The following is a 21,804-nucleotide window of genomic DNA, read 5'->3' as shown; positions in this document are numbered from 1 at the left end:
TGAGAGAAATATGATATTCTCTTACACTAATTATGTATTTTTTAAAATCATATATAGTTATTTTGGCACAAGTATTCAAACTCTGAGGCTGTTGATAAGGACAACCGCCATTGTCTTCGACTCCACTCGGAAGCTGTCGATAAGGATGGACTCTGCCCCTCTGTGCAAATCATCTACTTGTTACTGAAGAATAATGCTGTGTATAATTTTTTAGTTAAAGTTTTGTATTCTTTTTGTCAATTTTATAAATATAGATTTACATTAATTATAAATATGATAATGTCTATACTTACTAGTCTGTTTTTGCACCGATCCGGAGTTTGGCGCTGTGCAATTACTGTGCCGTTCGAATTGCGCGTCAAACTCGGGCAAGTCGACAGCTTCTGAAAATCGGAACAGATTCTATGCGGATCAATCTTAACCCTTAATTACAATAAAATATTTATATATAGAGAGATTTGCATGAACTTGAAAAACTTCAATAATTAATTATTTAATTATTTTAATAATTATAATTTAATAATATATATATGTCATTAGGTAAATAATAAAATTTTATATAATAAAAAATAAAGAAATAAGTTTTTTTATTTTATAATTAAAATAAATTAATACACAAATAATATAATTATTAATTTTATAAACTTAATTTAATACAAATTTATATTATTATATTTATATCAATTAAATTAATACACATTAAAATTTTAAAATCCACAGTGAAACGGGAAAGTAATAATTATTTTTATATTAGTTTTGGTGTTTCTATTTTTAAGTTTCTTAATTATGAATTGAGTTTATAAATTACTTCCATAAAATATTTATTATTATTTTTCATTTCCATCGATTTATAGAGTTTATTTTTTATATAGTAATAAAAATTTTAATTATTAATTTTATTTTTTAATATATAATTATTTATATTACATAATATATATATTTTTTTATTATTTAGTGTAGTAATATATAACACAAAATACAAGTTTTTAGCCTAGAGATAAATACACTGTATACACATATATTACCGCGAACATTTGACGGACAGGATAATTTATTTTAATATTGTAAATGTTTGGGATAAGAAGATGAGTATAAAATGGCGGCCCAATTATATTTTTCAAATATGCTTCAAAATTATTTTTATTTTTTACCGAAAATGAGAAAAAGGATTTTCAAAAAAAGAAAACCCGGCCCACCGAGTTTCCAAAGATTAAACAAATATATTTTTTATGTCTCAATTGACATTTCCGCCTTTTGTCACAATAAAAATCCCTAATTAAACTTTCCGTGAATTTTCCCCCTCCTCCCTTCCCACCTCAGCATGGCTTCTGGCGCCGCCGCGGACGGCGGTTCCCTCACCTTGGATTCAATTCCCATTGTCGATCTCCGCCTTCTCTCCCAGTCGGAGCTTTATTCCCTCTCTCTCTGTTCTTCCACCGCCTTCGACCCCAGCCGCTGCGATGACGTCGTTATTCCCAAGATTGACCGTTCCGTCTTCAATGAGTCCGCCGGTTCCCGAAAGCAGACATACTCCCGCCTCCGCCTCGCGCCTCCGTCGGAGTCATCCTCCTCCTCCACCCCTCGCCGCCGCACCCCTCATCTTCGTCCAACTGCCGCCACTTTCCCCCAACTCGAGACCAATGATTCTTCCGACCCTGAAAATGTCGATAACTCCCAGATTGTTTCTCTTCTCAAGAAGTTGTTTGTAGCCGACTTGAACGGCGACGAATTGGTCCCTGTCAATATAGATTCCATGGATTCCCTACCGGCTCAGCACTTCCCGACATTGCCGCATTCCTCCCAAGCAATCTCTCACCCCTCGGGAATCAAAAGGAAGCGCGGGCGCCCTCGCCGGAATGAAATTGTAGGGTCTTCCGGAGGATCGGCGCCTGTAGGCAACGTCGCCGGTGATGCGGATAGGTTTCCGGCGCCGACTGAGGTTTTTGTTCATGAGCGTATGGAGGAGGATAGGGACAGGAACATCTTGAACAAGGATGGTGTGGCTGTGGATTTGGTAGCATTAGGCACTATAGAGCATCCGTACGTTGAACATATTAGGCAAAGGACTGAAGGGCTGACAACTGATGAGCACTTGTTTGCATTCTTGGCCGGATTAGATGGAGAGTGGAATAGTAGGAGAATGAAGAAAAGGATCATCGACGCCGACGTGTTTGGGGCTGCACTGCCTGTTGGCTGGAAGCTTTCCCTAACCATTAAGAAGAATAGTGGTCAATCATTCGTGCATTGCCGTCGATACATAAGGTTATGTTTCGATTCTAGTTTGTTTGGAATTGATGTATGCATTGTTGACATGTTTTGGAATAGCATCATATAGTTCTCATGCTAATTTTGATTATGGACTTTTAGTTTTTAATGTTGTAGTGATTCGTTTGATGTTTGCTTTTCATGCTATCCCTGAAAATATAATAGAAATGCACTTTGGGCAAACACTAGTAAATAGTTTCAGGTGGTTTATTTTGCGATAGCCTATTGAAAGGTTTGTAGTGATATGGTGTTACCTAAAGAATCTTTTCCACAATTTAGAGGACGACAATTTGGCATATCTATACCACATAGTGTCTTGGATTAGTTGCTCAATCCTCAACATGCATCATTTTACTTCCATCTTCTTGGGCATTTTTTACTTCTAGGGTGTGTTTAGTACTGATAAATGGGGTAGAAAAATGAAAATATCCTCATCCCTCTTGTTTGTTTAAGTTAGAAAAATCACATTTGAGAAACGAATCATTTCTTATTCCATGGATTCATTTATCTCCCATATGTAGAGGAATGAAGAGCAATAAAAATTGAGAATTGTGCACTGTGTTTATTTATCAATTTTTTTTGGGTACTATTTTTCAGAATTTTCTTTAAAATTACACTGTTCTGATTTTTTAAACATCGCATCTATTTTATTATTTATACAAAAAAATCACAAACATTATTTCTTCGTGGGTTCTAATTAACTAAAAGTCTCTCTTACTTGATTGATCATTCACTCCTAATCAAATCATTTAGATTGTTGCAAAATTTACATTTCTCAATTGAATTTTCTATATTACCAAACATATAGTCAAGTCTTATTTTCTACTTAATTCCTTTCTTTTTAATTCAGATTTCTAAATTATTTCTCTGCAGTTCTATTCTCTTCTAAGCACCAAACACCCCCCTAGCTCTTAGCATAGATCACTAGAAATGGCGCATTGAGCCTTAGGCTGTAAAAACTTATAAGTGCTTTAATAATTTTCTGTACCCTTGGATTGAAACTTGCTATGGAATATGTGTGCGTGTGTGTGTTTATTTATTTATTTTCTTACAGTTGGGAAATATGTAAAAAGTATATTTTAGTTTTCTTACAAAGCTTCACATCAAGCTTATCTGTGTGTGTATGCTTATACATGATTTTTCCTCCTGAGTATTCTAGATAACCTGGAGCTAAACTTCCCCTAGTGAGCAAACTTGGATAATATTTATTTTGTCCAAGTGTGCAAACTCTCCAAATTTTTGGCTTTCTAGCCATTGCTGTGTTCAAAATTTGTTCACTCCCCTCAGCATGATCACTGTCGGGAAGCCACTTTGGTTTGTTGTTTAAGGAGAGTAGGATAAGTTTGCTATTTTCGTAAGAAGTTCACTGCTTAAAAAAAATTCTCTGTTCCAGGCTAGGGAAATAAGCTATGCTCCTTGTTTTGTAAGAAGGATAGTTGTTGCATGTTATACAACAGTCTGCATACATGGTTTCGTAAGTTTAGTCAACAGGGGAGTAACTAGGTATGCAAAATTGCGAGAGCAATCGTTAAGTATTCTTTAAGAGGGTTGCTATATGTCTCATTCTTTTTAAAGCATATATGCTGATGATAATATAGTAAAGAAAATGGAGTGGGAATACAGTATCTTCTTGTCCCAATAAGATTATCCTTTACCAATAATTTCCTAATGGAGGAAATCCATTTGAGTTTCTTGAGGAATGTAGTAATATTGGTAGGGAAATTTATGTTTCTCATCCTACTTTGCCTTGCATATCTAGTTTTTATGGTCAACATCAACAACTGATTATTGGAATGCCCCAGAAGCGAATCAGTGTAACGTAAAAGGCTCATGAATTAATGATATTTAAGGTGGATCATACGCTCATCATCAGCTATTTTTTCTTTTGTTGCTATTTTTCATCTTTTATGTTTTTTAAAAATTTTAAAAATTTGGTTCATAATCGGAGTACCAAGGCAAGGCAAGGCAAGGCATAGTCGATGTGTAAGATACTTTGTATACATCAACTTCTAGCTAATTTGATATAAAAACCACAATTCTAGCCGAACTTATTGTGATAGTTAAGCAATGGTCTTGTAATAAAAAATCTTATGTGTAGCAGGCATGTTAAAAAGTTGATTGTTGTTTTCTCTTAGAAAATTACCAATGGGTTTGGGTGTGTTTTCATAATTAGTCTTGTACTATTAATTATATCTTTTGCCCTAAAAAAATACGACAACGAAACACTTAATTTCACTGTAAAGTATTCATCCAAGACCTATTTTCTATGCAAACATAATTGTAAATGCTTATTTTTATTACATAAAAAAAAATCTATTTCAATACAAATTTTTACAAAAATCTTTCTTAGTCCTTTTTATGTGTCTCCCTACGCTTGCAATCCAACTCATCTTCTATTGTATGTATTATTTTTGCATTAGTTTCTTTCAAAAGAAATAAATCAAAATTTTACTATTCTCAACACAACCACTCCCAAAATATATCCAAAACAAACCCTTTTGGTGTGTTTGGTCGTAGGATTGGGAGTTGGGTTTGGGTTTGGGTTTGGGTTTGGGGTTGACAATAGTAAAAGTTTGAACTGAAGTATGTATTTGATGTGATATAAATAGATATTGATGTAATATTTTGAATTAAATTAAGTTTCGATGTAGTACTCAAAATAAAAAATAGGAGTTTGATTTGATGTTTTTTACAAAAGGGAAGAAATGATAAATAGTAGAAGCCCGGCCTCAAACCCACATCCAAATGCACTCAAATTCTTATCGCATGTCAAGATCGGAAAACGAAGTGTAAATATTTTCATAAAGGCCCAATGGAACAAGGATTTTAACAAGTTGGGCTTGATAAATAGCTACGTGTTAGCTTGAAGAGTGTGCAATGAAACATGTGTACATAAGTTTGTTTGTTGATTTGTATTTCGAGTTTGGATTTTTGAATAGTAAAAATTTGAATTTGAATAGTTTTTTGATGTGATTTAAATAGATGTTTGATTTGATATTTTGAATGTAAAATTGATTTATTGGTAATAAAAAAAATTTGGAGGACAAAAATTAAATAAATAGTAAAAACTTTGTGAGAAATCCACAAGAGAATACCACCTTTTATAAACTTATAAAATATGCTAATTGAAATAGCTTCCGTATGGTCAATGTATATGCACTTTATGATTGAATGAATACAATAGGTTTCATAGTAGGTACATTTGTTCTGTTAGTTCACCGCACATTGTCTTTCAACATGACATGATGCTAAGGCACCAAAGCTTTCCCTAGATACCAATGGAGCTAAATATAGCCCTTTTTATACAAGTGATATTTTGTTTTATTTTCCATTTTTGATGGAGCAGGATGGGGGGTTGTAGTCCTTATGGAGAGGATCATATAGAATCTACCTTGTGCTAAAAAACATGAATATTTAGATTTATGCTATCCTATACCGGTGTCTTCGCTTTGTGGGCACTTGTTTTTGCAAGATTGTTAGAGATCCTACATTTCAAATTTCTTGAATATAGATTTACTATAATACATTTTATGATCAGATTCAGGAAATGATAAGAAATATAAACGCATCACAATAGAATCTGACACATGGGCATCCATGTGTTTATAAGTAGTACAGGATTCAGGAGATAAAGTCTTCTTTTGGAAATACATTTATGCGTTCCAGATCATAGCTGTAAATGGCGCACACATATACGTGGCAATTAATGTACCACATCTTAAACAAACCACAAATAATAATTCAAGTATCTTACAAAAGAATATGCAAAGCATAAAACTAATAAAATAACTTTAAAAAGGAAATTGTATGAAAAACTGAAACAGCGGCCGCGGGTTGCCTTACCTGGCAGAAGACCTGCTATGCTGTGGGAGATGGAAAGAAATGTGTGAGGCAAAAAGGAGTTAATGAGAAAAGGCGGACAGCAGCTAGAGAAACTTAGGAAAAAGATAAATAAAATTTTCCATATCCTTAATAAAACAAATTAATTCCCTTATTAGTCCCAATTAACCCTAATAAATAATATTAAAATCTCGCCTTCCATTCGCCATGGCCATGGCACCTCTGGATGTGGTGGGCCTCGCGTTGTTTGTGGTGGTGCATCATTTATGATTGCAGTACAGATGGTTTTCGTGTCATGGTTTTAAAAGTGTCTCCAATATAGAAAATCTATTCATCTTTAGGATTGATTTTATAGTGTCTCCCATGTACACTCCATAGTTGTCTCCTAATAAAGGTGTTATGGGTAGAATGACAGTCTGCCGCTACAATCTGCTTTATAACGCTATGAGATTAACAGCTATGGTGTGTATCCACTATAAAATCAATCATGTTGATTATATGCAATACCTTCATGATGTACTTTGAAGCAGCAATATTATCGACTTCTGATTTCTTGTCTTAGATTTGACTGAAATCGAGTAAGAACATCTATTCTTTAGTTGATTTCTCATGAAAAAGGACTGCTGCCCATAAATTTTGATATTCGTCCAGTGATATAATAAACTTTTTCTTGGGAAAATTTCTTTATTTTATTTTATTTTTCTTGCATTTTCACACAAAGTGAGAGTATCTAAGGTCAAAGTCATTCACTACTAATTCTTTTGTTTTTGCATTATGTGTATTGGTCTGCCATTGGCTTCTATTTGTGCAGACCAACGCTGTGCATTGCTTTATATTTGCTTTGAGTTTCCAATCTCTGATACGTGTTTTGAATTTCTATGTTCTTGTTGAAATTAACTGTTAAGTTTAGAAAATATTAAATACTTTTATTGCTTCTAGGAAACATGACAAGACTTCAAACATTGGAAGACTGACTTCTCCATAAGCAAGATACTTTTGTTCCTTTGTTCAGAAGTAGTTATTTATACGAGATCCCATTGCATAAGTATGGTTGGGGAGAATTTGCTAGTGCTTGCTGTTTAAACTGCAGAGCGGAACATATATTTCAATTTAATTGTTGTAGTGCATTTAACCCTTGGCTATGTGGATCAATTATGATCGATTAGAATGTGTTTAGCCAAGTACTCTGTAACCATTGTCGAGATCTATTTTGTTAAGTTCAACATAAGTCGATGTGGCTTCATAATAAACATTGAATTGGATTATTCAGGTGCTTTATCCTCATTCGGCAGCCGATTGCCTTGAAGCTTTTGGCCTGCAACTCCTTATTCTGGTCTGGACCACTGCATGAGTCCCGCGGTTAGGAGATAAATTCAAAGAATACTTAAAAATGAATTTAGTAAAGATTAGCAGCTTTTAATATATCATTATTGTATAAAATATTCTGACTTTCTTCCATAGTACTACAACTTAAGAAACTTCATGGATTATGTGATGGGAAGCACCAAACCTATTTGATGTTAGTTGACTCTTGCCTGTCTGCTCTTTAAAATATGTTTCATTTGTGTTATGGCGGGAGCAAGCTGGGTACCTTTTCTTAGCAATGTCAGTTCTATCTTTATTAAATCAGTTTCTCTCATTTTCTTATTCCAGCCCCAGTGGACTGCATTTTGTGACATGCAAGGGAGTTTCTTCATATTTGCTCTCTCTTCATGGTGTGCAAGATGCAAGTATACCAGACTCTTCCCAACCCTATGTGCCGGTCCGTGTGACTGATAAATTGACCCCTATTAGGGTAAGTTAGCTGGCCTTCACACATATTAGCTCTTTTTTGTCTTTTAAAAAATTGTTTCTATAATATATATTTATATTTAATGTCCATATCACAGGGTCCCGATCCTGCTGTTAAGGATGAGCGAAGGAAAGAAAATGTTGTTTCCTATACATCATCATCTGTGATAGATTCAACACCTGTTAGTCTTGAGAAGCAAGTCTTAAAAAGCACGGAGGATTTTCCAAAGGATGGAGTAGGAGAAATTTTGCAATGTGATAACAGTAATATAGCTTTTGGCCATAAAGATGAACTATTTCAACACCAAATATCTCATCAAGGAAAACGACGCATTACTGATGGAGTTATAATTAAAGATGGAAAATTTGAGTGCCAGTTCTGTCACAAGACATTTGATGAAAGGCGTAGGTATAATGGTCATGTTGGGACACATGTAAGGTGCCAAACTAGGATTGCTGGGGAATCACCAGCTGTTAATGTTGGAGCGACTGTTCGTCTATCTTCTTTTGGTGATATTCGTGTTCAAGATAATTCAAAGCTAGGATTATTAAATTTTGATAACAGGGAGAATATGTGCTCACCGGGCAGTAAAGACGATGGAAATGTTCAATATTTAAAGGAAGCTAACTGTAATTCAGGAGTTAATGCTGAAGCTACTGATGTTGTTAGCAAAACAGATCAATGTGAGGTTGCTGATGTAATCTTACCGAGCGATAGTGACAAAAAATTATGTCCAAATGATAGCTCTGGTGGAATCATTGCTGAGGGTCTTAAGAATGTTGATGCAATTGAAAATTCTTCGAGGACTCAGCTTCTTGAAAAGTGTGTTGTGTCGAAAGATAGTTTACTAGGTTCAAACAAACATGGGGTAGAATCTGGAACTGTGCAAAATGACTGCATCTCTGGGGCAAGGAACAAGGCTGAAATTGACCAGGAAAAAATGTCGATTGATGTATCTGCATTCAGTTTTCATGGAGACAACCCATCAACTTCTGGATCAGTGTTATCTAAGGTGGACATAGGGTCAAGTGTCAACGTGCTGCCAAGATCTCAAGATGAGAATAAATTTGTTACAGATATTGTTCCGAACTTAACAAGTGAATGTAAAGTTTATGAAACATGCAGGTTTGGAATCTGTGAGAATGGTTATCCTGGAGCTGATGATACTGTGGGTAGGTACGACGAAGTGCAACCTGGTATCTGTTCAGTCAAGCCCTCTGGGAGCGATCATGATAAAGTTTCAAAGAAGTCCAATGGTGGAGTGTCCACTTCTCTGTCGGAGGAACCTGTGGTACAGAACCATTGTGAAAGCCGGATAGCTGCTTTATTTGGCCATGGAAGCGTGTGTGATTTGAATCATAAAGATGATGAAGTGTATGAAAGAGGGATTAAAGTATCTGAAATTGACCAGCATCAAACTTCTGGGAATGGTGATTCTGCTGATCCTTTTTTCGATAGTCACATTGGATTAAATTCCTACTCTTTTATGGGAACCCTTCCGGATATGCAACTTGGAGTGTGCAGTGTCCCTTCATCTACAGCTACTAAACAGTTTTTTCAAGACAATAGTATGATGAGAATATTTGATGGAGCCTCGAAAGCACAGGGACAGGGGCAGCCTGGTGGTGTATCACTTAGTCGGTCTGATAATGTCCCTGCAAATCATTCTAAACCCAATGCAATTGAAAATGCTGGAGAACAGGAGTTAAACCTTTTTTCCGGAAATCATCCAGCTCAACTGTTCCCAGATTCAAGTAGGGTTGAGGAGAAAAGGTATCAAACTAGTGATAACATTCAGTCGGTTGAGGGGTTTAACATTCAATCTACTGTCCACAGAACATACGGTGATGAAACAATTTTGGGTACAAGAAACAGTGATCTATTTGGTGATTTGAACCAAGGAAGATTGCATCATGGTCCTGTCCCTGATTCACTGTTCGGTGTTAAGATTGGCAGCAATTTTAATGCGGCTCACACAGGAGGCCGGATGGGACCTTCTAACCAAAACTTTATGGTTGCTTTTGAAAATGGCAGCTCACAGCCAGGTGACTGTGGTGCAGCTGATGCCACTTGGAGAACTGGTCATGAAAATGTGTTTCAAGGTGATTTTGAAGCTACTGCAAGTATGCGGCTTCCATCCTCAACAAATATTTTTGGCACTTTCGGCCTAACATCAGATAAGGTACTGAATAATTTTTTATATGCAATGAAGAGAAGCCTACCTTAACATCAGATACCCATGTTTTCTGTAACATTTGTTATATAATTTCTCTGAAAGTTATTGGAATGTTTGAGTAAGTAGGATAGTTCCCTGGTACCACCTACAACCCTTTATATTATAGTATTTTATTTATTTAAATGCAGAATTTAAAATTAAGGGGATCTTAATAATTTGAATGCAATGAATTATATTATTTATTACATTTACAAAGTATAATTTCAAATCTACACTAGATAAGTTCTGTTTTTAAATTGTTATTGGCAAATGTTAATTGAATGATTTGGGCATTGTTTGTTTGCATTTGTGAATGATATTTCCATTTTCTCGTGAGACAATCTATCGTGCTAAGTTAATATTAAGATGAAATGCCTCTTCCTCGTACTTCCAGATCACCATTTCCTACTATTCCTAGTACACTTAACTTTTCTCCTAAACATATGTTGTTCTTTGTCATTTTTCATAGTTGTATCTCAATTCATTCTAGATGAAAAAGTATATATTCCATATTTTGGCTGGAAATTGCTTCTATACATCTCATTGGAATTCCTTTGTGTGTGTGTGTGTGTGTTTGCATTTGTAGCCATGTAGTAAATAGTATTCCATTGATGTATGGTATTCATATACATCTAATCAGATTTTAAATGTGCTCTTTATTATATATTCTTTTAACTTCTAGCTGTCCCTGTTTAGCTGTATTTAATCTTTGTCAATGTTCACATTGGCAGGGACAAGAAAATTCATATGGTGTGGGCAAAAATTATAAGCTTGAAACTGACATGCTGAGGTCAGGTAGATCGGAGCCAGTGGAGTACCCATTTCTGGACAATGAAAGTTCAAACTTCTCATACACTGGAAACACAGAGCAGCATGGTTTGGATCCTTCAATATGGCAAGGAAAGGATGCGTTAATGCCGCCCTACACATCTCACTCCAATCAGGTCTCATCGATCTGTGTCTGGTGCAGAAACACATTTTATCATCAACCAGACAACAACTTTGGCACACAAACTACCGGCGCCATTGGCTCCATGTGTCCTTCTTGCAGTTTGAGAATTCCGGGCCAGTTCAATGCGCTTTAGGCACTTCCCTTCAGACAATCCCGGGATTTCCTTTTTGCCCAACTTCCCTTGTTGCAATATCATTACCCAAACTACACCCCTGTTATTTTTTGCAGTTGGATAGCAGAATTCATTACCTTACAAAAAAGAAAAAAAAGGGTTTAGAAGTTAGTTTTTGAGGGGGAAAGAAAAAGAACAGATTTTCCCTCCTTACATGGATCCTTTATGTTGCTATTTTGAAAGTACCAACTGCAGGACTTGTTTTTGGTCATCTGAACCTAATGCCCAAATTCTTGATATACACCTTTACTTTTTACAGTGCAATGATTACTTTCTCAATAGTATTGTAATCATTTTGTTGTATAATAGTACTACTTTTCACCTGACCCTGCTGCAGCAATTGGCAATGGGCCTTCTTACTTTTACCCAATTGGTGAAACTAAGAAGAGCTTGGAGTGGTGCAACAATTGTGGGCTCCTCTATGATTATCAGAAATCACTGGGAACAGTGACCTGAAAGGAATCTCAGTTGTTCTTATGAGGTGAGGTCCACCACTCACTGAATAGCACACCACACCAAACTCACTCACCTTATAATATAAGATTAGATCACTTGTTCATTCGTCTTCCATTCCAGGGCTCCTTCGAACTGCCCAACTTGTCTGTCAAATCCAAGAAAATCAACGCAACCTGTATGTATCTGTACATGATGATGATGGAAGAGGGGCGTCAAAGAATCAGATGCAGTAGCAGCAGCAAGGAAGCAATTGTGTTCATTCCTTTAGGTATTGTATTGTATGAAAGTATTGAACTTTTGGTCTTTAATACTGGACGTGGTGCTCTATCGTTTTCCGGGTTGGGTGTCCCCACGAGGGCTTGAAAAAGGAGGATGCCAATCGCTTTCCAGCGAGCAATAATTCATTCATTCATTCGGGAAAAATGAGGACCTCCTCCCTTGTTGATAGATATGGATATTTGCTTGCATGTGATGTGGCATCCATGGAATTAATGAACGAATCATTTATCTATCAATTCAATTTCTTGAATTGAAATGAATGATTCTTCATTCCTGCCATACCTTATAGCCTTTGCCTTCTTCTCTTTGAGCTGAGCAGCAGAGGGTTTTTTGATCAAATCTAAATCGAAATCTAACCCTAATTAGAAGCCAAGCTGTCAGTGAATTGGTGGGGAATGCAATGCAACTGGACACGACGGGTCGCTCGCTGGAGGGGGTACCGTATGGGCATGCTGCCACTTTGTTTTCTTGCTTAGGATAAGAAAGTGGGAAAGCTAAACAACAGAAACAAAAAAATCTAGAAGCACAAAACATGTGGCTGCAATTCGCCTTCTCAAATTTTTTTGGAACCACCTTATAGCTGTGTATGTATGTATGTATCCACCCATGTTCGTCCCCTTTCCTCTCTCTCTTACCCCTTCATGTTCTCTCTCTTTCTTCAGTTTGTTTGATTGGCTGCTGTGCTAATTTCTAATGGTTTCAGGTAAATCAAGGTTTGATTCACTCAAAAGAGCGTGTGAATAAATGCAAACCAAAGGTGCACACCACCTGTTCGACGAAATTTCTCTGAGAAAGTTGCAGCAGTATTGGAGGTAACATGAAATGGATGGTGGATTATTGCAGCCCACATAATTCTTGTACATGATCTTGATGTAGGATAGCTTAGCTGATTCAAACTTCTCTGTATGATATAGATTTCTGTTTCTTTGTGCTGTTCTTCATTTTCAGTAGCTCAAATTGGTTGGGTGATGTCAGGGGGCAGTTGTAGTGTAGTATGGTTTAGGAGGGATCTGAGAGTCGAAGACAATCCAGCATTAGTTGCTGGGGTGAGGGGCGGCGCCGTGGTGGCGCTCTTTATATGGTCTCCGGAGGAGGAGGGGGCGTATTATCCCGGGAGGGTTTCGAGATGGTGGCTTAAACAAAGTTTAGCCCATCTCGATGTTTCTCTGAGGAGTCTTGGCACTTCTCTTGTCACTAAGAGATCCACAGACAGTGTTTTGTCTCTCCTCGAAGTCATCGGCGCCACCGGAGCTACTCACCTCTATTTCAACCATTTATACGGTTAGTTCTTCCTCGTCTTCGATTGTAATGATTCGGAGAGTATGATGATTCTGAGTTCTTGTAGCTAGTTGATGATGTTTTTTCTTGTTTTAGACCCGATATCTTTGGTTAGAGATCACCGCGTAAAGGAAGTCTTGACGGCTAGGGGAGTGGTTGTGAAATCATTTAACGCGGATTTGCTTTACGAGCCGTGGGAGGTTCACGACCAGGAAGGTCAACCGTTCACGACCTTTGATGGATTCTGGAAGCAATGCCTTAGCATGCCGTATGACCCCGAGGCTCCTCAGCTCCCTCCGAAAAGAATCGTTTCGGGTACGATCAGTTTATCGAATTCCTGTAAATCATATCACGACGACGTCTCTGTTTGTGTAAGCTTTCTTTATCTTTGTTGATATGTCTGCTTTTTCTCGTCCAGGCGATGTTTCACAATGCGCGTCTGACGCTTTGGTTTTCGAAGATGAATCGGAGAAAGGCAGCAATGCACTTCTGGGTCGCGCATGGTCGCCGGGGTGGAGCAACGCCGACAAGGCTCTAACGACTTTCTTAAACGGGGCGCTTATAGAATACTCTGTCAACCGTCGAAAGGCTGACAGCGCTACGACGTCGTTCCTTTCTCCGCACTTACATTTCGGCGAACTCAGCGTTCGGAAAGTGTTTCATCTGATTCGGATCAAGCAAGTTCTCTGGGCGAACGAAGGGAACGTAGCCGGCGAGGAAAGCGTCAACTTGTTCCTCGAGAGCATCGGCCTCCGGGAGTATTCGAGATACCTATGTTTCAACCATCCGTACAGCCATGAACGGCCGTTGCTCGGGCACCTCAAGTATTTCCCGTGGAGCTTAGACGAGGGATGCTTTAAGGCGTGGAGACAAGGTCGAACCGGGTACCCATTGGTCGACGCCGGAATGCGGGAGCTCTGGGCGACGGGATGGCTACACGATCGGATACGCGTCGTGGTCTCGAGTTTCTTTGTGAAGGTTCTCCAGCTGCCATGGAGATGGGGGATGAAGTATTTCTGGGATACACTGCTCGACGCCGATCTAGAGAGCGACGCTCTTGGTTGGCAATACATTTCCGGATGTCTTCCTGACGGTCGCGACATCGAGCGAATCGATAATCCTCAGGTCTGAAACTGATTCTTCTTGCTATTCTGTGTTCTTGCGGGCGTAAAGTTTCTGCTTTTTATGTTTTCCGCAGTTCGAAGGCTACAAGTTCGATCCCAACGGCGAGTATGTCCGAAGATGGCTTCCTGAGCTCGCGAGATTGCCGACCGAATGGATACACCACCCGTGGAATGCGCCGGAATCTGTTCTGCAAGCCGCCGGAATCGAGCTTGGGTCGAACTACCCGCTGCCCGTTATCGAAATCGACGCTGCGAAAGCCAAGCTGCAACAAGCGCTGTCGCTGATGTGGGAGCAGAAGGCGGCTTCACAAGCTGCTATCGAGAACGGAATGGAAGAGGGGCTCGGGGATTCGTCTGAATCCAACCCGATCGCATTCCCTGCCCCGACGCAAATGGAAATGGACGACGCACCTGCAAGAATCAACCCGACGAACACAGCAACAAACAGACGGTATGAAGATCAGATGGTGCCGAGCCTGACTACTTCTTTCGTTAGGGTTGACGATGAGACATCTATCGATCTTAGATATTCTTCGGCCAGCAGAGGTGAAGTTCCATCAAATGCCAGTGTTACTGAGGAGCGGAGAAGAGAACCAGCGGAGAACCGCGCTGTGCAGACTACGAGAACCAACGAGGCGTATCCGGAGTTCAACGTTGCAAGAGCCCGTAGAAATTCCGAGGAATCCACAGCAGAATCTTCCAGTGGGAGCAGAAGGGATGGCGGCGTCGTTCCTGTGTGGTCTCCTGCAAACTCGAGTTATTCTGATCAATTTGGTGGCGACGAAAATGGGATTGGAGCTGGTTCGTCTTACTTGCAGAGGCATCCGCAGTCTCACCAGATACCAAACTGGAGGCGCCTTTCTCAAACCGGGTAAGTCTAATAACATATAGCCACTGTTTACAAAAGTTACGGCTATTTACCTCTATCTAAAATAATCTAGAATAACAAGTTTAACTAAGATCATAGTTCGAACTTTTTGCAAATAACCGTAGAAGCTCGAATCATGTGCGGATCACACTCTTTTAAAGCCTATTAAGTAATGCTCGTATTCGCGGCTTGACTAAGAAACTAAGAATATGCATATTCAAATTTAACCTTTTCTAAGATTCTCCTTAACCTTCTACGTTCTTTTACTTCGTTTATCTACGCCAGGTGATTGTCGCCAGGTAAGACATCTGCCATAATCTGTGGCGCGATGACTCTGCAAGCAACTTGAACTAGCGATGACTCTGCAAGCAACTTGAACTAGTTCAGACGGCCTATTCTTGACCTTTTGTATGTCTATATGTTCTCCTGTTGTCTAATACCGGTGTCTCTTGTACAGTATGTATATTATTCTCACTACCAACACTAGAATATATATATGTGCGTGTGTGTCTAGACATAAACAAACGTATGTGTCTAAGATGATATTCTAATGACGACAGAGGGGAGGTATTATCGATCTTTTCACTATGCAAAATATATGTTGATGCAATTCAGATCTTACGACCGTGCTAGATTTGTTGTGAGTGTTGCGCATCGTCTTTAATAAGTACCTACAAAGATGTATGCATAGAAAGTCTAACCTTTTTGAATGTAGAGGGAATACATTAGTCCAATTGTTGCAGAGAATAGGAACCGAAATGACGTCCTGCAACTTGTTTAAAAATGCATAGGGAGGGAGGTCAGATCGATGACAAATAGGGGCCAAATAAATAAACCTGAAATGTAACAGGAAGAGTTATAGGGGGGCCGTTTTTGGTCATTTTTGCTTGCGCGGAGTTTTTTCGTGAGGTGGAAGAGGAACGCCAAACACCCAGTCGAGAACGTTGAGGTACTTGGATCTGAAGACATCCCTCTCCATAGCATAACAGTGCATGATGATGGCAGTGGATATGCTGAAGATGCAAACATCGACCCTTTTAAAAGTTTTAGGCCGAGGCAAGTATCCGGTATCTGTCATGCAGATGAAGAAGCTTTCGATTGCACGTGCCAGGCAGTATAGAGATATCTCTATTCTCCTGCTCTTCTTCTCGATTCCCAGTGCTAAACCTGTTGGAAACTGTCAACAGAAAGATAGTACGCTTCAGACAGGGTGACATGGAAGGATTGTAAAGATCTAACGAAAGGGATAAAGGGAGACTTGTTTACCGTTCCCATTGCCACCATGGGGATGTTGCATTTCTTGAAAATTCTGAACAGGATGCAGGTCCACATCCTAAAAGGAAGAAACAAACCGACAAAATTAATACTTGTAATCTAATAATAAGAGATTATTGTAATAAAATAAACTGCTGTAGTAGTAGTAATGAGACAATGATTTGGAGAATATTGTGAATAAAATGAAATTTTGAACAGAACAATAAAATTTTTGTTTCCTGAGAAGCAGGATTCGCCCTCTTATACAAGTGGAAGAAAAAGGGGAAGATGAATTTCTACGTAGAGAGATTACCGGAGGATAGCAATAGCCTCATTTCATACTAAAAAATGGCCCCAAGTCAAAGAAAAATAATTTTCCGAAAAAAAAAAAATAGCATTCTCGCATTCTAAGTTCACTAGTTCCCACTTTCAGCCCCCAACACGCAATAAAAAGATAAAAAGGGAACAATTGATCTGAATTACTGGATGTCATGCAAAGCATAAAATAGATATTTCAATATGCCAATTTTACTTTCACGACTTCATAAGCGCTGAGAATATCGTATGCATGTCAATACAATCATCCAGACTAAAATAGTTTCCATTCTAAGCTAGGAGATGGTGTTCCCAGAGTCCAAGAAAAAACTCTAAAGCTTATGATATTAAACACTTTCTAAATGAATTGCTTACCAGGCAGATGAACAGTACAGTGAAAGGAACAAGCTTGACCTTGCAGTGCCTAGAAGTCCTTTCCATAAAATTGTGTAAGGCCTGAAAAGAATTATAGGTGGTACTGATTAGTATTAACTATAATTTAAACGATAACCCAAGAATAAGAAACTTCAAGGGGAAGAGCCGACGTGTAATCAGACAGGATATCAGCGTAATGGTTGGACTGTATCACACATATCAGAAGTGAGAAGTCAATGATCATAATAACATGACAACAGCTTACCTTTTGAGGAGACCTTGACGATGAACAATCAAAGCAGGAATTAAATAAACTGGAAGATAAACTGGCAGGGCTCTTTTATAGGCTTGAAGTAGAAAAGAAAAGAAATGTGTGCTGCATGTTTGGTTTCCATGGATCATCTGCACAGAATGAATTATTACTAGTACAAAATCTCCTGGTCTAAGTTAAAAGGGAAAAAACAGTCATCAGCAATGAATCTTGCTTTGTTCTATTATATAAATATGTAATATGTTAAGGATATATAATAAGAGTTTTTTTTTTATTCTTCGGGTGCAACATGAGGACTTTCAAGGAAGTCACCCATCTTAGTACAAATCTTGTCCAAACACACTTGATTTTGGAGTTCTAATGGGATTCGGTACACTAGGCTGCTATGGGTTGTGCAAGATTGTATAATAGTTTCAGTAAAAGTGATTAGGTTCTTTAAACTTCAACTGCTAAAATCAAAGTAATACCAAATAGCACAATTTTTTAGGTCCCTTTTCATAAGAACAGAGAACATCTATGTGCAGATTAAAAAATCTTGGGAACAGCATCTCTGTGTGTGTGTTTTTTTCCTCTTAATTTGAAGATGATGCTCCCTTGATTATTAGGCTGACAAAACTTCTATCCAAGAAAACAAAATTATTCTTACTAAATAAATGGCCTGCAATATTCAACCTAGAATGATATTCATGACACATGCAATGGTAAAGAAAGAAAAAACCTTCCTAGGCCCTTTTTTGATGTCTGAGAGCAGTAGATGACAAAGCGAATCAAGATTTTAACCAAAACTCTCACCTTGGAAGGTTTTGGATGTGAGAACCATAATCCATTATGTTTGGTGTGTTTGTTTGGGGGATTGGATTTTAAATACTAAATTCATCCTATTTTTTCCCCCTAAAAACATCAAATCAAACACCTATTTTTTATATTATACTAAAACTCAATTTTATATTCAAAACATCACATCAACACCTATTTATATTACATCATACAACTATTCAAATTCAAAATTTTTACTATTCAAATCCCAACTCAATATCCAAACCCCCAAACAAACACACCTTAATTAAGCTATATGTAAGCTAAATAAAACAAATATTGAAAACTCATACAAGTCATAATCTGATTCCTATAATTCTTACATATCAAAATATTGAAAAAACCATAATCCATTCTGCGTCCTATATGTAAGAAACAGTGATATAAAGCCATCCAAGCATTTGATAACTACAAATTTTCTTATTAGATAAAATCAAATAAATATTGCAAAATATGAACGTATGTATAAAGAATTTGTGTTAAGAAGCTTGGCATACCGTGCAAGGTATTTTCATTTGTGGATCTAGGATAATGTTGACACCATTGGACTTGTAAAAATTTTCTATTCCTTCCAAATTTGTGAAAGGAAGACCGCATGCAATCTCTTTCACACCATTCAGGATGACAGGATCTTTTCCTCCATGTTTAATAAGAAACGACTTATATGATGAGGGCAGACTATCTTGTTTCAATATGTAAGCAGACCTGAAAAAGAACGATTCAACATTCCGCTGTTAAAATTATATCGCTGAGAAATTTATTCAACCAACAAACACTGAAGCATCTAACAACCATATCCCCTGAGAAACTACCAAACAGAAAAGAAAGAAGCGGATTTTGAAATATAACTTGACGGCATCAAGGCAGATAATAACATGACCAAAGACTGACTGGATGACAAACAATCAATGTTTAAACGGACTGGCTTGATAGCTGTCGCTTGAATGCCACACATCTATGACAAGATAACAAAGTCTTTCCATAACACATTCTACACTGCATATATTCTTTTAACAAACATTGAAAATTGCACACACATACCCTGCTAACATTTTCTTGTCAGTGAAATTCAAGGATATAGTTGATTCTTGTTATAATTAACTGCAATTTCTCATATTTTTGTAAGTTTCAAATCTTTCCAAGTATTAATAAATTTCAGAAGAGAAAACAAAGTCAATTGCTTTTTTATTAAAGAAAAACACCAGAAAATCATTCGATATTTCACAATAGATAAGAGATATATATTTCTTCTGCACATTTTCATGCTGCATGCTTTATGCACACTAATCGCTTCAAATGGAAGGACATCAATGCCAAAAATGCACCCAGCCACTCAACCGTGTAATGCATTATATAGTCCCACAAGAAATTCAAAAAACGGAAGCTTCAAATACTGGAAAATAAGTTATGTGGGAAATTAAAGGCACTGAAATATTGAAGTAGAACTAGCTGGTTACAAGCATAGAAATAGGATTCTTACAGAATCTGGGAAGAGGACAGACACATAAGAAAAATATCTCCATGAGCCCACGTTAGAGGCTTACATATGTGCCCAAATCTCTTGCTTTTTATCCCACATCGTGAAGCCAATACAGTGGCACGCATAAGAATATAAATAGCCAAGCTTGTGTGCTGTGTGTCCAACCCAGTAAGCAGCATTGATGGCCCTGCTATTGCACCAGCTAACAATGCTCTCCACGTTGCAGTCCTATTATATTTTTAAGAAATCTCAACAATTAACATGCTGAATATTGACATTGATATACAATTTTTCAACAACTAATATCAGCTGCTGGAACTAATCTTATAGAATAAAGTTCAAAATAATGAGAAAACATTTTTAAAAAAAACACTGATACATGACAAGGTAATGAATAGGAAAAACCACACCTGCGATGACCGCCCAAAGCAGCAATAATTTCATCAACAGACACAAAGGTCCCAGCAAATGTTCCTAGAAATAGTCCATATCTTAGTGTCTCTTTCAGAGCCAAAATCAGATCTGCCTTAAGTGAAGTCATTTCTGCTTTCCTGAGAAAGAACCACACCCATATCTCAGTTACATATTTTTGTTCTAAATTACACATAATCACAGGAATTATATTGTTATGATATTTTCTGAACCATATTGTATTTGTCCCAGGTCATTAAGGAGCATATTATCGAAAAATTTGGAAAAACACCCCTCCCAGTTGCACCACTCCACAGCATTCCAATTTTACTGTGTTTAACTAAACTAGTAGTGCAAAAATTTATCAAAACCGACTACGACCACTAATGTGGCAGAAAATTGAAATTTGAATAACTGCAGCAACATATCTTTTAGTGTGTGTATTATTATTTCTCTTAATTTTTTTAGTTCAACTCAATAGTTAGATTTATGCTACTAACTAGTTTGTCTCACATATTATGGACTGATATCCGCATCTTAAACAACTAAGGTACACAATACATATAGATCATTTCTATGTAACAGTAACGATTTGTTTTCAATGGTTACAAAAAATCATATCAGTCCACAAACCAAATTCTTCTTAAAAATGTTATAACAAGGAAACACTGATATAACAGTAGTTTGAAAAAAATGTATCTGAGTTACAAACTAGATATAACTTACAAAGGGGTCATTTTTCTTTACAAGTCTACTTATTTAATTAAAACTTTAATCCTTTGTAAATGCAACACAATCATATGTTGTATAAGTATAATACAGGGCATAAGCTGTACGAAATATGCCAAACAACTATTCAAATTTAAAATTTTTACTATTCAAAATCCAACCTCCATACAGGCACACCCTCAATCACCCTTATTTCATGATTTCAGCCTTTAATAGTAACATGCAGATCTAATTTCACCAACTTTCCCAATTGAACTTTCTGGCAGGAACACACCATTCCTATCTAGTAAGTTAAAGAAAGAGATAAATTGCATCAAACTAAACAACTTTCGTCATAATTCAAGCAATGAAGCAAATTGAGACTCATTAGCCACTGAATCAAGCAGACACACTGACAAACCAGAAATCAAAATCAAAATTCCCCAATTACGAGTCAAATCAAGGACTATGAAAGCTGAAGGAGCAAAAACAAACAGTAATTACTTGGATGACGGGAGCAATCGCCGACGGCGGAGGCGCGTGAGAAGCGCGAAAATGGCCAATCCACCTTTGAGCCCAGCGCCTATGGCGAAGCCTTTGACCGAAGCCGTATACACTCTCCACGTCTTGTCATAATCCTGAACCGGATACGAGTCGAAACTCAGTAGAGAGCAAGACGAAGATGACGACGGTAATCCAGATTTCGACGATCGGCTCCTGCTGCATTCATCGCAGTCGTTCTGGCCACACCCGCACCTCGCCACCTCATCCTTCGAGCAAGAACCCTCACCTCCGCCTTCCGACTCCGCCATCGCCGGTGGAGATACTCCTCCGATTGGAAGAGACGCCGAGAAGCGCACAGGGGTTATCGAACAAGCGGCGAGAGAGTACGTGACTTGCACGTGGGTAGTTCGTTGTAATATTTATGTGTTT

General features: G+C 37.7%; 3 protein-coding genes across 7 annotated transcripts; 2 read left to right on the top strand and 1 right to left on the bottom strand.

Moving 5' to 3' along the window:
* Positions 1-1,233: 1,233 nt before the first annotated feature.
* LOC127246544 (uncharacterized) lies at positions 1,234-12,880 on the top strand. The gene is made up of 8 exons (XM_051267984.1): positions 1,234-2,262; positions 7,759-7,900; positions 7,995-10,100; positions 10,844-11,056; positions 11,546-11,683; positions 11,813-11,965; positions 12,675-12,728; positions 12,848-12,880. Exons 1-8 carry the CDS (start codon positions 1,322-1,324, stop codon positions 12,878-12,880), a joined length of 3,780 nt encoding a protein of 1,259 aa, XP_051123941.1. The 5' UTR covers positions 1,234-1,321.
* Positions 11,591-15,838, top strand: LOC127246756 (cryptochrome-1). Of its 5 annotated transcripts, XM_051268293.1 has the most exons (9): positions 11,591-11,717; positions 11,813-11,960; positions 12,338-12,563; positions 12,675-12,783; positions 12,920-13,252; positions 13,346-13,564; positions 13,668-14,374; positions 14,448-15,244; positions 15,527-15,838. In XM_051268293.1, exons 5-9 carry the CDS (start codon positions 12,940-12,942, stop codon positions 15,528-15,530), a joined length of 2,040 nt encoding a protein of 679 aa, XP_051124250.1. In that variant the 5' UTR covers positions 11,591-11,717; positions 11,813-11,960; positions 12,338-12,563; positions 12,675-12,783; positions 12,920-12,939; the 3' UTR covers positions 15,531-15,838. The 5 variants fall into 5 exon arrangements, with proteins under 5 accessions (XP_051124250.1, XP_051124251.1, XP_051124249.1 ...); XM_051268294.1 differs by lacking the exons at positions 11,591-11,717; positions 11,813-11,960; positions 12,338-12,563 and having other exon boundaries at positions 12,586-12,783; positions 12,923-13,252; XM_051268292.1 differs by lacking the exons at positions 11,591-11,717; positions 11,813-11,960; positions 12,338-12,563 and having other exon boundaries at positions 12,586-12,783.
* Positions 15,839-15,925: 87 nt separating this feature from the next.
* On the bottom strand, positions 15,926-21,804 carry LOC127246757 (uncharacterized). The gene is made up of 8 exons (XM_051268297.1): positions 21,376-21,804; positions 20,163-20,303; positions 19,753-19,980; positions 18,770-18,977; positions 17,451-17,587; positions 17,186-17,266; positions 16,508-16,574; positions 15,926-16,418 (listed from the first exon to the last, which is right to left on the bottom strand). The coding sequence occupies exons 1-8, from the start codon at positions 21,681-21,683 to the stop codon at positions 16,119-16,121; spliced, it is 1,470 nt and encodes a 489-aa protein (XP_051124254.1). The 5' UTR covers positions 21,684-21,804; the 3' UTR covers positions 15,926-16,118.

This window comes from Andrographis paniculata, unplaced genomic scaffold (assembly GCF_009805555.1).
Source record: "Andrographis paniculata isolate CXL003 unplaced genomic scaffold, ASM980555v1 Contig30END, whole genome shotgun sequence".
In the NCBI taxonomy this organism is placed as follows: Eukaryota; Viridiplantae; Streptophyta; class Magnoliopsida; order Lamiales; family Acanthaceae; genus Andrographis; species Andrographis paniculata.
Note: the sequence above shows the minus strand (reverse complement) of the source record. Positions and strands in the feature narration are given on the sequence as shown.